The 16718-nt window shown below is 37.4% G+C and overlaps 1 protein-coding gene across 4 annotated transcripts in view; it reads right to left on the bottom strand.

Annotated features, from left to right (window-relative positions):
* The window catches only part of Hprt1 (hypoxanthine phosphoribosyltransferase 1), a 64247-nt gene that overhangs the window by 18349 nt on the left and 29180 nt on the right, over positions 1-16718 (bottom strand). For 2 of the 4 annotated variants that reach the window (XM_048796573.1, XM_048796574.1), the window contains exons 5-7: positions 8190-8236; positions 7941-8017; positions 4353-4491 (exon numbers count right to left, since the gene is read on the bottom strand). In XM_048796573.1, coding sequence (XP_048652530.1) covers positions 4459-4491; positions 7941-8017; positions 8190-8236 — 157 coding nt within the window. In that variant the 3' untranslated portion in view covers positions 4353-4458. Of the gene's footprint in view, positions 1-4352; positions 4492-6470; positions 7095-7940; positions 8018-8189; positions 8237-16718 lie in introns of those variants that run through there. The other 2 variants (XM_048796575.1, XM_048796572.1) reach the window with 2 other exon arrangements.

Genomic DNA, 16718 nt, shown 5'->3' with positions numbered 1-16718 from the left:
TTTTTTTTTTTTTTTTTTTTTTTTTTGTCTAAAGTTGCCCACAGGATTATAAAATAAATCAGAAAAAAAAAAAAAAAAAACCAACCTGAAAAGCACATTGGAGAAACTCTGCAATAAGTCTTTGCAATGTTGTCTAGTGCCAGAGGAAGGCAATTTACATTCTTAAAGATCAGCTGTGACCTCAAAAAGCTGTGTTTAATATAAGTCATTCGGAATTATTACCTCCAATGAGCCTAGTGCTTTCCTCAATGTATCAGTGTATGACTTTCTACACAAGAGTTGCACATTACAGGTTAAGTAGAACTGAACTAAGAGGGCAGATTCTGGAATAAAATTGTCTCAATTCAAATTCCTCATCTGCCACTTATGAACTGTATGATCTGGGAAAATTTTGCAACCTTCTGGACCTGCTTTTCTTAATCTATAAAGATGGGACAATTGAAAAAACTAAAACAAAACTTCTTTATCAGAGTTCTCTTGAGGATTCAAGTGTTTAGTACAAGCCAGGCATGGTGATACACACCTGTAATCCTACTGATATTGAAAACTTTCATCTATGCAGGTAGTTTTCAAACTTTCAAGTGTACAAGAATCAGTTGGGGGCTGGGGATTTAGTTCAGTTGGTACAGTGCTTGCCTCACATGCACAAGGCCCTGGGTTCAAGGTTCAATCCCCAGCACCACACACACACAAGTATCAGTTGGGTTGGGGGTGTGGCATACATCTATAATCCCAGTGACTTGGGAGGCTGAGTCAAGAGAGTCACAAGTTCCAAGGCCAGCCTCAGTAATTTGGCAAGGCCCTCAGCAATGCAGTGAGACCCTGTGTGAAAATTTAAAAAATATTAAAAGGGCTGGGGATGTAGTTCAGTGGAAAAGCCCCAGAATTCAACCTTCCGTACCTGCCCTCTCAAAAAAAAAAAAAAATTACATCTGTAGTAGATCTTTTTATCATTATTCCATAAACAATGCAATCTAACAACTGGTTGTGTGGCATTTCTGTTGAGCTAGAACTAGGCATTATAAGTAATCTGGAGATGATTAAAGTGCACAGGAGAATATACCATGGATGTCTGCACACAGGCCTCGTAGATAAGGTCAAGTACAGCCTGGCTTGTCTTGGAGCAATGCCCCATGATCTTCACCGAAATATGATAACATGAACAATCTTGTGAGCAGCTGCCCCAAGGCCATTTGTCACCCACCTCCCTGTCTTGTGGGGGCTGTCATGAGGCAGTTTCTCATCTGTCTCCCAGGCTCTTAAGGTATGGAACTTTTGACCTTGCCTTTCCACATAGGGTACAGCTGCAGGCCATAAAATCATTAAGCTGGAGTCTAGAGCTGACTCCCCCATGACAGAGTAACCCACCACTCTCGTGGTCCTCTGGGACTAGAAATATGGGGAATTGACACCTTGCTTTTCTTGGTCATGCTAAGTAGTAAACCATCTGTATGTACTTGGGCTTGTTTCTTTCCCAACTGAATCTATGGCAGAATGGCAAGTCCAACTGAGGAGCTATAGATGTTGCTAAAGACCACTTGACGGTACTAAAAACTATTAGGAAAATTAAAGAGGCAATTAATGGAGAGAAACTTTGAGGCTGTTAGAGAGGGAGGTCTGGACAGGGTTCACCAAGGTGACATAACTGTGAGCCAGCCATGTTGATGGGGGGCAGAGAGGAAATTGGAAGGAGCAGTTACAGAGGCCCAAGACAAGGGGGAGATTGGCAAGTTTAAGGCACTGAAAGGATGGCAGTGTGGTTGAAGTGAACAGGAGAAGGATAATTAGTTGAGGATTATAGAGAAGCAAGCAGGGGCTAATTAACACATGGGTCTGCAGGCCATATTTGTTTTTCAGTTAGTAGTTTTCTTAGGTGTTAAGCAAATGATGTGATCTCATTTATATTTTCAAAAGATTATGCTCCTCCCAAAGAAAAAAAAGTTATTAAAAATTAAAGATCACGACCACTGCAGGGCAGTTTGAATAGTGAGGAAGAGTGAAAGGGGGACCAGTTGAGAGTGCTCTGGCTAAAGCTGTGCAGTGAAAGAAAGGTAAGAGGAGGGATTACAGAGCCTGCTCAGCAGGCCTGTGGGGCAGTGATGTGACCAGGGTGAGAGGCAGGGAAGAGCAGATTCTCCATCTGTGAAAGGACTTTGTAGTTGGGCACGGTGGCACACACACCTGTAATCTCAGTGATTTGGGAATCTGAGGAAGGAGGATTACAAGTTCAAGGCCAGCCTGGGAAACTTTGCAAGACCCTATCTCAAAACAAAACAAAAAGGACTGAGGATGTGGTTGAGATAACGTGCCTCTGGGTTTCATCACCAGGACTAGAAAACAAAAAAGACTTTCCTTGCAAAATGGGGAGCTATGAGAGCAATTCTAGCCAAAGAGTGATTCAAGTTTGACCATTTTTTAAAATTTTTTAATATTTATTTTTTAGTTTTTGATGGACACAACATCTTTGTTTGTATGTGGTGCTGAGGATCAAACCCGGGCCACACGCATGCCAGGCGAGCGCGCTACCGCTTGAGCCACATCCCCAGCCCTTGACCATTTTTTTTTGAGATGGACACTTGCTGTGCTATCCATGCTATCCTTGAGCTCCTGGGTTCAAGGGATCCTACTGCTGGAGATCAGGACAGAGGCCACTATAACAATCCAGGTAAGAAACTATGGCCAATTTTTCATGGCAGCTTCGCTTCACTAAATCTCTTCTCTCCACTGATTTGGTCATTAAACATGTGAGATGGTCTCGACCTTCTCTGGGAAATGTGCTGTAAATAAATTAATGTGCATAAAGCACTTAGCATAACATGTGACATATATTAAACATATTAAATAATTATCACTGGTATTACTAATATTTCTGAAGCCCCTGCTTTCAGAAGAGCTCTTAGAGGTTCTTATGCCTTTAAAAATGCAAATAAAATCTGCTTAAAACCCCAGGGCCTTCACATTGTGGAATGCAGAAAAGTCATACTCTGCCATAGCCTTCAAGGTCACCCATGGTCAGGGTCTGGACTTCCTCTCTGGTCACAGGTTCTACCACTCTCCTGTCAAGTACCTCAGATGGCTTGTCACTATCTCAGCTTCTTTTGCTTGGCTATTCCTACTGCAAGGAACTCTTTTCTCCTAGCTTTTCCCTATAGCTGGTTTCTTCTCTAATCCCTTTCAGCCCAACCATGACCTTACCTAATCACTGTTTAAGGAAAGATGCCACTCTTCAGGACTCAGCACATTGTTTTTATAATTTCTTTACAGCCTGTCACTATTTGAAATGCTTTTGTTTACTATTCCTTTCACCATCCAGACTTAATCTCCACAAAACCAGAAACTTGCTTGTCTTCTCTAGTACTTGGAACACAAAGGGGGCTGTGTGTTTCTAGAATCTCAGATGCAGGGAAGGACATCAGTTGATTGACTTTCCAAGCTAATGGTAGAGCAGTAGGTCAGGTTATCACAAATCATTTATACCTGGATTAAAAAGGAACCCACCAGTATGTACTACAGGTCGTCTTCTCTCTTTTGTTTTCTTTCTTTTGCAGTACTGGAGACTGAACCCAGGCATGTTTACCACTGAGCTACATTTCTACCTTGATGCAGGGTCTCACTAAGTTGCTGAGGCTGGCCTTGAACTTGAGATCCTTCTGAGTCTCCCAAATACCTGGAATTATGGGTGTGCACCACCCATGCCTTCCTACAGGAATGATTCTAAGCATTCAAAATAAAGGAATGCACAAAGGGTGCAACACACACAAATTTTCCAGATAACTAAGCATTAACACTTTTTTAGATGGTAATATTCCTAAAATGTACAGTTTTCTATCTCCCTAAATAGACTTAAATGGAATTTCATTTTCCTTTATTTATGAATACAGGGTAGTAATGAAAGGGAAGCCCTGAGGGATTACTAAGGTGTGATATTTTGAAAGGGTTTATTTTATTTTATTTTGGTACTGAGGATTGAACCCAGGGGTGCTCAACCACTGAGCCACATCCCCAAAACTTTTTTTTATATTGTTTTAGAGACAGGGTCTCACTGAGCTGCTAAGTGCCTCCCTTAGTTGCTGAGGCTGGCTTTAAATTTGCACTCCTCTTGTCTCAGCCTCCTGAGCCACTGGGATTACAGGCGTGCGCCACCGTGCCTGACTCTAAGGTGTGATATTTATGACCATTTGCTCCTATATTAAATGGCCCTGGGAAAATAATTTTTTCTAATTTTACTTTTTCTTTCCTCTGGACTATCAACCTGAAAATGACTCTGGCTCTTTTCAGCATGACCTTTCCCCTAATTTATAAATTTGATCTGTTCAAAGTTGATTAAAGAAGCTGGGCATGATAGAGCATACCTGTAATTCTAGCAACTCAGAAACTGAGGCAGGAGGATTGCAAGTTGGAGGCCAGACTGGGCAACTATCAAGATAATCTTGAAATAAAATCAGCTGAGGATGGAACTCAATGGTAGAGCTCCCCTGAGTATCCGTAGTACTGCAAAAAAGGTTAAAAAATAAATTATTAAAATTGTATTCCTAAAATTCATGTTAAGAAAAGGTCTGAGGTGGACATGTGATGCATGCCTATAATCCCAGTAGTTCAGGAGGCTGAGACAGGAGGATCACAAATTCAAAGCCAGCCTCAGCAATTCAGCAAAGCCCTAAGCAACTCAGTGAGATCCTGTCTCAAAACAAAAAATAAAAAGGGCTGGAGAGGTTGCTCAGTGGTGGAGTGCCCCTGGGTTTAATTCTGGTATGAAGAAAAGAAAAAAAGAAAAGGAGGTCTGAGGAATGGTGTTTTGATAAAAAGGGAATTCATAACGGTTTGGTAAAAAAGATGCTTTTCTTCCTGGCAGTTACATGCATTTCGGGTTGGGTTGGATTGGGTCACCAGTTAATCATTACACTTAACTACAAACTAGAGTTTGAATCAGAAGGGGAAAGTTTAGCTTCTTCATGATATTGACCCAATAATCAGGCAAACTGAGGTTTAAATCTTGGTGTTGCCACTTGCTAGCCATGTACCTAACATCCTGGAACACTCATTTGATTTCCAGCAGTGATCAATGCTGATGAAGCATTTGCTATGTGAGACCACTGTCCTGTTTTACCTGTACTGTAGCAACTAATTAATGATCAGGTATTCACTGTAGCAGGTAATTAATCCTTTGCTATTCACTCATTCAATAATCCATGAGCTTCTACTAGTCGAAAAGCTCTGATCAAGGCACTAAGTATACATTAATGAATAAGACATATGACAGTATCTGCTTCTCCTATGGGACTTGCATTCTAATAGGGGTGAGAGTATAGATTGTGAACAATAAATGCAAATGTAAATCATATGGCATATTATTGGGTTATACCACTCAAAACTGCCAATAGTTTTTTACCTACAAAGATGGTAATTTCATATGGTTCAACACAGTAGAAGGTAACAGTATGATCAAAAGGGGAGTAAGGAGGCTTAGCAGTGGGAGCAGGATGCACTATTAATGAGGTGACATTATTAATGAGTTGACACTATTAATGAGGTGACATTTGCAGGGGGAAGACATAAGTCAGAAGTTATTTTGTGTATTGCCATCACATTTCTTAGATTTTTTTTAAAATTTTGGTACCAGAGATTGAACCCAGGAGTGCTTAACCACTAAATTACATTCCCAACCCTTTTTGTTTTGAGACAGGGTCTCACTAAGTCTTTAGGGCCTCCCTCACTAAGTTGCTGAGGCTGGCTTTGAACTTGTGGTCCTCCTGTCTCAGCCTCCTGAGTCACTGGAATTTCAATGTGTGCACCACCATGCCTGGTTGATTCATGTTTTAACATTGACCTCAACCTTAAAGGTTATAAAGGTCAAATAAGATAGTAGAATTGAAATATTTTCTCAACAAAGAAGTTCTAGGACTAGAGAAAATTGTTATTTAACATTATTTAAAGCTCCCTACTTTATTGCTGGGAATTACAGCAAATTTTGAAAGGAATAAATATAGCCAGATGGCTCACAAGGTTGCTAGTTCATACCTCATCTGCAATAGAAAAGCAAGTAACAGTTCTGGTGTAAAACTATTCCCCTGCTCCCAGAAAACAAAGGAGATTTTGTTGTTGTTCTCTAGTCAATGATTATGATTAGGTATATGATTAGGTTATAACAGGACATGTCTAAAAACAATCTGTTGAGATGTGGCTGAGATCACAGTCTGAACAACTTCAGAATTCCAAGAGAAAGGCATGTTCTGTTGGCAGAGTCAAATGTGTCTGAAATTTAGTCTCTGAAGGAGGTAGGAACTCTGCTAGCTCCACCAACCCATTCCATCATAATCAATCAGTACTTGCTGTTTGGGAAAGATAACCATTAAACTAGCTACTAAAACTTAAAAAGGTAACTAATAGAAACTATACTAAGTTAATCTACAGAGAAAAGATAGGTATGTATAGGTTATCTTAAAGACAGTCCTTGAAAAATTAAAAAGTGGTACATTTTTAAATTCGTTTATTTGCATTTAAAAGGAACTGTTGACAAAGATTCACCAGAAATAATCTGAACAGGCGGGAAGATATAGTCAACACTACTGAAACAGGTTTATTCGACTGAACAAAGCCTCTTAGATGCTGTCATTGATGTGAAAACTGCTTCTTACTTTTCTAATATACATATGGTAGTATAATTAACAATATTCAATCACTTCTGTTCTTTCCTGAATATATAAAAATTAAAATACCAATTAAAAAACTAATATATCTTCTCTTTCAATGTTTCTTACAGATACAATTTCAATATTCTCATTTAATAGTGGTGTAGTTTAAGAGATTTTTTCATTCACAAGTTAAACAACAATCCATCAACTGATAGTCTCTAAGTCCATAGTGCAAATTAAAAGTTCAGGAATGCAGCAACCGACATTTCTAAAATACAAAACAGATAAAATTCATAGAAGGTTCATGCAAAGAGCTTTACTAAGCAGATGGCCACAGAACTAGAACATTTGATGATTTTACTAGTGATGTCAATGGGACTCCCGATGTTTCTGGACCCAACTTGAACTCTCATCTTAGGCTTTGTATTTTGCTTTCCCAGTTTCACTAATGACACACACATGCTATAAAATAAAAATTCAGAACTTCACATTAGAAAAGTATTCTGAAATGAAAGGCAAGAAAAGCATGCTGGGTTCTTAGTAAACAAACAAAGGTAGTACTATTGTATGTTAGGCCAGTAACTTAGGAAGAGTGTCTTTTGGAGACAAAGCAGTAGTCTGTCCCCTTAGTTTGATTTTTTTTTTTTCATCTTAATATGTAACTGAAAAACAAAGCATGGAATTATAGGTATATTGATCTATTGATCTAGGGGCTAGGGCAAGTGGTGAAAAAAAGATGAAATAAAAAACCTGCTCATTGGGGCTGGGGTTGTGGCTCAGTGGTAAGAGCGCTCATCTCGCACACACGGGAGCCTGGGTTCGATCCTCAGCACCACGTAAAAAAATAAATGAGTGAAATAAAGGTATATATATAAAAAAACCTGCTCAAGATAGTGTCCTTGGTGCAGTCTTCCTAAATCTTTCTCAATCACGTTCATAAACAGACCCATGGGACACCTGCCTCCAGAGGTGGAGGCGGGTATATGAAGGAAAGTGAATTAAAAGACTTAAACTTGAACATTTATTTCTTATTTATAACTACATTTATCATCTGAAATAATAATGAGACAGTTATTGTATATTAAAGCTGTTCAACTATTTCAGCCAGCAAGAAGTGTCACCCTAGCCTGGCCAAGTTCCAGTTTGAAGGATGTCTGTACTTGACTACAGCTTTATGTGACTAATGGGAACCATCAGTCTGTTCAAATTACAAGGTTCTGTCTGGAAGGAGAAAACAATTCTTCTCTTTCCTAAATTTTTATGTGGGTTTTGAAAAATGAGAGTGAGGAAAAAAAAAGCATTACTTACATTCAAGTCCCTGAAGTATTCATTATAGTCAAGGGCATATCCAACAACAAATTTGTCTGGAATTTCAAATCCAACAACTAAAAAGAATCATAATTCATCATTTAGGTACAGAAAATATCACTTTCAAATTTAATGCTTGCAAATGTTCCTTGTCTAAAAATTTTCTCTAAAGCAACTCTAAGTCACTACATGTACAATTTTTTTAGGTTAAAGATAGCTAAATGTTTGATAAAAAAGTAATCCACTTACAGTCAGGTCGATATCCAACACTTCTAGAGGTTCTTTTCACCAGCAAGCTGTTAAATACAAAGTGTGACATGTGGCATATGGAAACACTATAAAAGGGCACTACAAAAGAGGACATTAATGTTCCTAAATAGTGTTTAATTTGCATTTAGCATACTATGTTAGTTTTAACATATATATAAAAAAAGACTATAAAATGGAGCTGTCCACCTGGCACCTCATAGGCAGTTCTGAGAGTTGCATCCTAACTGCTCATGTGTCCAGTGAAGGACAGCTAATCAGGAGGACAAATGTGTGGGGAATGTCAATAAGCAAAGATGAAAAGGGCTCTGGGTCCAGAGTTCCTGAAAATATAATCCCCACAATGTAAAGGGTTTAGGAGAGCCAGATGCAGTGGCACATGCCTATAATCCCAGCATATCAAGAGGCTAAGACAGAAGGATAGTGAGTTCAAAGCCAGTGTCAGCAATTTAGCAAGGCCCTAAGCAATTTAGCAAGACTCTGTTTCAAAATAAAACATAAAATGGCTGTAGATATGGCTCAGTGGTTAAGCACCCCTGGGTTCAATTCCCGGTACCCCCCACCCCCCGCAAAAAAAAATATTTGGCTTATAAAGAGGAACTTTAGGCCAAAAATAACTAGCATGCTAAAGGAACCAATTCTGGGCAGGGAGAAGACAGTGTGGTGGATTGAACCCAGGGCCTTGCTCATGCTAAGAATGCATTCTACCACTGAGCTATATACCATCAGTGTAGAAGCTAATTAATTAATTTATTTATTTTTGAGACAAGTTCTCACTTAGTTGCCCAGGCTGGTCTGGAAATCCCCATCCTCTTGCCTTAGTCTCCCAAGTAGCTGAGAGTCACACCCATCTTAGAAGTAAATTTTTTTTGGGGGGGTGGTACTGGGGATTGAAACCAGAGGCACTTTACCATTAAGCTATGTCACTATTCCTTTTTATTTTTTATTTTGAAGTAGGGTCTCACTAAGTTGCTAAGGCTGGCTTTGAATTTATGATCCTCTTGCCTCAGCCTCCTGAGTTGCTGGGATTATAGACATGTGCCACCACACCTGGAAAAGTAAATTTTTTAAGTAATTAAAATTTTAATTGTTTGAATCTTGCTGGAAACATAACAATTTGAAGTGATTTTTTTTAAAAAAATATTTGATTACACTGCTATTATTATTAGGTATTTATAGAAATTGCTAACCTGTATATATGATTTGATACAATTTACAAAAATAAGCCATACTTGAAATGACTCAGCAAATATAAAGTTAAATGTTAATTGCTTTTCCAAATTTTTTTTATCTTCAGAGGAAGTTGCAAAAAAATACACAAGGGTGATCCCTAGTATCCTTGATTCAGTTTCTTCTATTGCTGACATCTTTTTTAACTACAGTAGATTATTACAACAAGGACATGGATACTGGTGAGCAAACTGACTCTGTCCAGATTTCACAGGTCTACAGGCACCATTTGTATATAATTTTAAGGCAATTTTATCACATGTGTGGATTCATGTAATTGTTACCAAAATCAAGGTAACACAAGGTTCCTTCTTGTACTCCTTAATGCCTGACAATCACTAATCTGTTCTCCATTCCTATAATTTTGTCATTTCAAGAAAGTTGTATAAGTGGAATCATAATATGCAACTTTGGTACTGGCTTTTATTGGCATAATTCTTTGGGGCTCATCTAGTTACTCTGTGTATCAATAGTTGATTTCTTTTTATTGCTGAGTATGATGGTATGGGTGCATTACAACTTTGTTTAACCATTTACCTTTCATTTTAATGATTTACCTATCACAGATGCTGCCACTATGAGCATTCATGTACAGGTTTTTATGTGCACATAGATTTTCATTTTCCTGGGATAAATGCTCACTAGCCCCCTTAGGTTCTTATGGTACTTACATGTTTAGTTTTTAAAGAAACTGCCAAACTATTTTCCAGACTGGACATGTTAGATTATATTCCTTATCAGGAAACTGCTTTTTACTTTCTAATTAAGGTTAAACAAATTAGTCATTCTTACCCCTGCACTGAATAAAAAGAATAAGCTTTATACTTACTCATTTTACATAAAATAGATATGCATATAAAACTTAAACAGATACATAAAATATCTGTGATAATAAAATCTCCTGGTAGGAGAGGGATTAGAGAAAAAAGTTGAGAAACACTGATGTGGGCCACCTATGATCTAAGTATTCTTTGAGCACATAACATCTCCAGCAACGCAAAAATTCACTAACATATGCTTGTGCAAGCAATTAGAAAACCTCTAAAGATAAACTGCTGGCATATGACTCATTAGTAGGCATATTCTGATTCAGACACTCAACAGATATTGATCTTTCAAAACAGGTTTATAAAAACAAGTTATATCATTCAGGAAAAAAGAGATAAAAGATCACTAGCTGAACCCATCACAAAAACTACATATTGGTTAAAGATTTAAAAATGAAAAATGTAATTGTATAAGTTAAGAAAAAAAACCAAAATGGGCTGGGGATGTGGCTCAGTAGTAGAGCATTTGCCTGGTATGTGTAAGGTCCTGGGTTTCATCCTAAACACTACCAACATCACCCCCACGCTGCTGCAAAAAAAAAAAAAAAAAAAACAAGAGATGTTACTTCTAATAAAAACTTAAGTGGCTGGATTTGGTAAGAGCCTAAGGCAGGAGAATCACAAGTTTGAGGCTAGCCTTAGCAACCTAAGAAGAACTCTGTCTCAAAATAAAAAATAAAGGCATTGAAACGCAGCTCAATATAGAACGTCCCTATGTTCAATCCCCAGTACCGCAAAACAAAACAACAAACTGTACAATTTAAGGTAGTAAGAGCATTAATTGTGCCAGCCCTGAGTTTGAATCTCACCTCTATAGAATACTAGCTGTATCCCTGGGCAAATCCTTACACCTCAGTCTCCTTATATATAAAGTAGAAGCAATGTTACCTCAGAGTTGTTGGAGGACGGAAACTATAAAGTAGGGATAGACAGAGAATCACAAAAGCGAAAGAAAATAGCATGGATATGGCCAAGAAGTGATGCTGGCTTAGAAAAATGAAGCAGGAACTGTAAAATTTCAATGTGGACTCCAAAACAAGATGCAGCATATATCACTCAATTTTAGAAGTTCCAGATCTCCAGGGCCCACTCCTTCCTACTACTTCCTCACTACTCTTTGGGATTCTTGGTCTCAATTTTGCAAGGAGGCCACAAAATTTCTACCTTGCTACTCAGGACAAGTTGATACAATTAGCATGTTGAAAAACCAAATGTTAATAACACAAACAGCCCTACATATCTATGGTTTCCAAAAAAAAAAAATAGGAGGGTAGATGGCAGGTTAGAGGAAGTATGCATTTCCCAGGAGTTCCTCAGCACAAGATTTAAATGGTAGGAAGATTGCTCTTTACCTAAGGAAATTCACTTAAAATCAACACTGGATAGCAAAATAATCATAGAAATACAAAAGTTGGAAACTTTGAACAAAATATAAGAACTATACATTAGAGACATGCCAGCTCACTGCAGATGGGAAGGGGAATAGAGCAGAGAGAAAATAATATAGCAAACAAAATGGGCTTGAGGAACCATGGAATAGAAAGCTAACCTTAACTAATCTAGAGATGGTGGGGAAAGATATTTTGAAAAATAATTAAAAGCCAGTTAGCGGGCTGGGGATGTGGCTCAAGCGGTAGTGCACTCGCCTGGCATGCGCGGGGCCCTGGTTCAATCCTCAACACCACATAAAAACAAGAATAAAGATATTGTGTCCACCAAAGTAAATAAATAAATAAATATTTTTTTTTAAAAGTCAGTTAGCTAAGGTCCCCATAGTCCAGCTGGAATCAGTGCTGTGGCAGCATTTTTGACTGGCTGTGTGGTATCAAGTAGAGGCCAGAGATTGGGAATTCATAGAGGAAGTTGACAGCCTGACCCAGAAGACACCCATTGTGAGGGTCATATTGTATCTGGACCAGCATGACTGAAATAGGTGCAGAGGTCTGTGCCTAGGACAATACAGGCTGGGGATACTGAGGAAAACTCCCCTTCTTGCTAGAACATCTGGAACATCTGGAAAGATGGCAGTCAAACAAGTCTGTATTCCAGGTCTGACCCTGGGTAAATCACAACCATGGGGATGAAATATCTGAAGCCAGTCAAGGTAAAAGTGGAAATTCTGAAGCCACTCAAGCTAGAAGTGGAAATTCTGGGAGGGCTGAAACCCAGATGGTGCAGCCGAGATAGGCATTTGCCCAGCAAGAGGTGGGTGTGAACCAAATCTCAAATACCTACCAACNCCCGGGTTCGATCCTCAGCACCACATACAAAGATGTTGTGTCCGCCGAAAACTAAGAAATAAATATTAAAAACTTCTCTCTCTCTCTCTCTTTAAAAAAAAAAAAAGAGAAGTGGATGAAATTGCAGAGAAAGTTGAAAAAATATTAATTGTTAAAATGTTCAATGAACTAAAAGATCTAAGGAATGAATTAAGAGAGCAAATACAGGAGATGAAAAATCATTTTGAGGGCTGGGGTTGTGGCTCAGTGGTACAGTGTTTGCCTAGCATGCATGAGGTACCGGGTTCGATCCTCAGCACCACATAAAAATAAAGATATCGTGTCCACCTAAAACTAAAAAATATATTTAAAAAAATCATTTTAATAAAGAAACAGAGATACTGAGAAGAAACCAATCAGAACTTCTGGAAATTAAAGACATAATGAAATCAATTTAAAAATTCACTTGATAATATCACTAACACTATAGGTTGCATAGAACTTCAAGCCTCAAAAACTGAACTTCAGATCTAAAAGAGTGTATGAACTTGAATACTTCATATTCAATAAAGAAAAAAAAGATCATGTGACTCTGGGACAACACCAAGAGATTAACCTGAATCACTGGGACAGAAGAGAACATGGCTAAAGGCATTAAGAACCTCTTCAAGGGGCTGGGGTTGTGGCTCAATGGTAGAGTGCTCGCCTAGTAGGCATAAGGCACTGGGTTCGATCCTCAGCACCACATAAATATAAAATAAAGATATCGTGTCAACCTAAAACTAAAAAAAATTAAAAAGAACCTCTTCAATGAGATAGTAGCAGAAAAATTCCCCCACCTTAGAAATAAGACATCCATATACAAGAGACATATAGGACCACAATATATAAGATCAAAAAAGACATATATATCATCAAAATGCCTAACATAGAAAAAAAGGACATATTAAAAGCTGTAAAAAAAGAATCAAGTCACATTCAGAGGCAAACCAACAAGGCTCACTTCTAACTTGTCAACTCAGACCCTAAAATCAAGGAGGGCCTGGAATGAGATATTCCTAGCTCTAAAAGAAAACAATTGCCAGCTAATATTGCTATATCCACAAAAGCTCTTTCAGATTGATGCAGAAATTTAAAAATTCCATAATAAGGATAAACTAAAAGAATTCATAACCTCTAAGCCAGCACTATAAAGAAACCTTAATGATATAGGACCCACAGAGGAACCCAAAAACAATCCACAAAGCTCCCAAATAGATGAATAACACTAGAAGAACAACTAACTAAATGAAAATCAAAACAATAAAATGCTTATAGCAAACTAATCAAAATGGCAAGAAGTAATGATTATTTAACCATAATAACACAGAATGTAAATGGTCTCAAGTTCCCAATTAAAAGACACAGATTGGCAGAATGGATTAAAAAACAAGACCCAATTATATGCCATTTCAAGAGATTCATCTCATAGGCAAAGGAATTCATAGGCTGAAAAATATTTATGCCCCAAATGTCAATGCATCTAATTACATAAAAAAATGCTTCTTGACATTAAATCCCAGATAGACACCAATACAATAATACTGGGTGATTTCAACACATCCCTATCACCAATAAACAGATCATCCAAACATAAAATCAATAAAGATATGTCTGAAAAAAATAATACTATAAATCAAATCTTTTCTAGCCACATTTCTGTCAGGGAATTAATATCCAGAATATATAAAGAACTCAAAAAAACATGATGTCAAAAAACCCAAATAACCCAATTAATAAATGGGCAAAAAATAAACAAAAATAAAAACTAAACAAATTTCTCAGAAGAAAAAAAACCACAAATGGGCAACAAATACATGAAAAAATGTTCAACATCTTTGCAGTCAGGGAAGCGAAAATCAAAATTAAAGATATTTCATCTCACCCCAGTCAGAATGGCAATCATCAAGGATATAATTAATAAATGCTGGCAAGGATGTAGAGGGAAAGGTATGCTCATACATTGTTCGTGTGACTGCAAATTAATACAACCACTGTGGAAACAGTATAGAGATTCCTCAAAAAACTAGGAATGGAATGATTCTATGACCCAGCTATTCCACTCCTTAGTATTTACCCAAAAAGAGCTAAAATCAGCATACCATAGTGACACAGCCTGCAATGTTTACAGCAGTGCAACTTGCAATAACTAAAAATGGAAACAGCCCATGTGTCAATAAATGAATGGATTAAGAAAATGTGGTCTATATACACAATGGAGTTTTACTCATAAAGAAGAATGAAATTCTTTACTTCATAAAGAAGAATGAAATTATGACATCTGTCAGTAAATGCATGGAACTGAAGAATGTCATGCTAAGTGAAATACGCCAGACTCAGAAAATCAAAGGTTGAATGTTCTCAGTCATATGAGGAAGCTAGAGCAAAATAAGTGGGGTGTGTGTGTGTGTTGAATATTATAAAGACAGAGGGAAGATGAACAGAGTAGGAGATTGAGGGGGAGAGAGGAAAGATGAGAAAGGTGAGAAAATGCAGAATGAATTTGACAAAATTACACTATCTGCATGTATAAATATAATAGTGAATTCCATCTTTAAGTATATTTATAAAGCACCAATTAAAAAAATATATATATATATATGGAAGGTACACCAATAGAGTAGAAAGGGAACGGGGAGAGGGTGGAGGGGAGGGAAAGGGGGTGCACCAGAGACTGAAATGGAGTAAATTAAATTCCACGCATGTATGATTATGTCAAAATGAGCCCAACTATTATGTACAATTATAATGCAACAAAAGCAAAAAAATTGAAAAAAATTGCATCTGTATTAAATATACAGATTTAACCCATCAATATCCCCTATACAATGCAGCGAAACAACTATTTATGTAGTATTTACTTTGTATTTGGTATTACAAATAGCCTAGAAATGCTTTATTATTTTTATTTTTTCCATTTTTCATTCATGCATTATAATTGTCCACAATGGGATTTGTTGTTACATGTTTGTACATGCACACAATATAATCTTGCCAATATCACTCCCCAGCACTTCCCTCACATCCCTGACCGTGCACCCAGCCCTTTCCTCTACTAATCTCCCTTTGATTTTTATAAGACCCACACCTACTTTTCCATTTTCTTCTTTAGCTTCCACATATGAGAAAATATACTACCCTTGACTTTCTGAGTTTGACTTATTTCGCCAAACATAATGATCTCTAGTTCCATCCATTTTCCTACAAATAAAAATTTCATTTTTCTTTATGGCTGAATAAAACTCCATTGTGTGTGTGTGTGTGTGTGTGTGTGTGTGTGTGTGTGTGTATATATCACATTTTCTTTATCCATTCATCCATTGATGGGAACCTAGGCTGGTTCCATAACTTGGCTATTGTGAATTGTACTGCAATAAACATGGGTACACAGTTATCCTCTATGGCATGCTGACTTTAATTCTTTAGGATAAATAGTAAAGAGTGGTAGAGCAGAGTCATATGGTAGTTCCATGCCTAGTCTTTTTTTTTTTTTTTAAATTTGAGACAGGGTCTCAAAACGTTGCTGAGGCTGGCTTTGAGCTTGTGATCCTTCTGTCTCAGCTTCCCTAATCGCTGGGATTATAGATGTCCATTACTGTACCTGGCTGGTGTAAAGTTTTTTGCATTCTTTATGTATTCTAGATATTAATCTTTTATCAGAAGAGTATCTATCAAAGATTTTCTCCCATTCTTCAGGTTCTTTCTTCACATTCCTAACTGTTTCCTTTGCTGTGCAGAAATTTTTAAATTTGATGCAATCCAATTTATTAGCTCTTGGCAGTATTTCCTGAGCCTCAGGAGTCCTATTGAGAATGTCATTCCCTATGCCTATATGCTGGAGTGTTGACCTTGTTTTCTTCTAAGAGTTACATAATTTCTGGTTTAATTCCTAGATCTTTGATCCATTTTGAGATGATTTTTGTGCAGGGTGAGAATTAAGGGTCTAGTTTCATTCTATATGGATAACCAGTTTTCCTAGCACCATTTCTTAAAAAGGATGTCTTTTTTCCCAATGTATGTTTTTGGCACCTTTGTTAAGGATCACATGACTAAATAATGTGGGTTTGTCTCTGTGTCTTCTATTTTCTAACACTGGTCTATGAGTCTGCTTTTAATGCCAATACCATGATGTTTTTGTTTTATAATTCTGTAGTATAATTTGAAGTCAGGCATTGTGATGTCTTCAGCACTGCTTT

Source organism: Marmota marmota, unplaced genomic scaffold, assembly GCF_001458135.2.
Source record: "Marmota marmota marmota unplaced genomic scaffold, marMar, whole genome shotgun sequence".
In the NCBI taxonomy this organism is placed as follows: Eukaryota; Metazoa; Chordata; class Mammalia; order Rodentia; family Sciuridae; genus Marmota; species Marmota marmota.
Note: the sequence above shows the minus strand (reverse complement) of the source record. Positions and strands in the feature narration are given on the sequence as shown.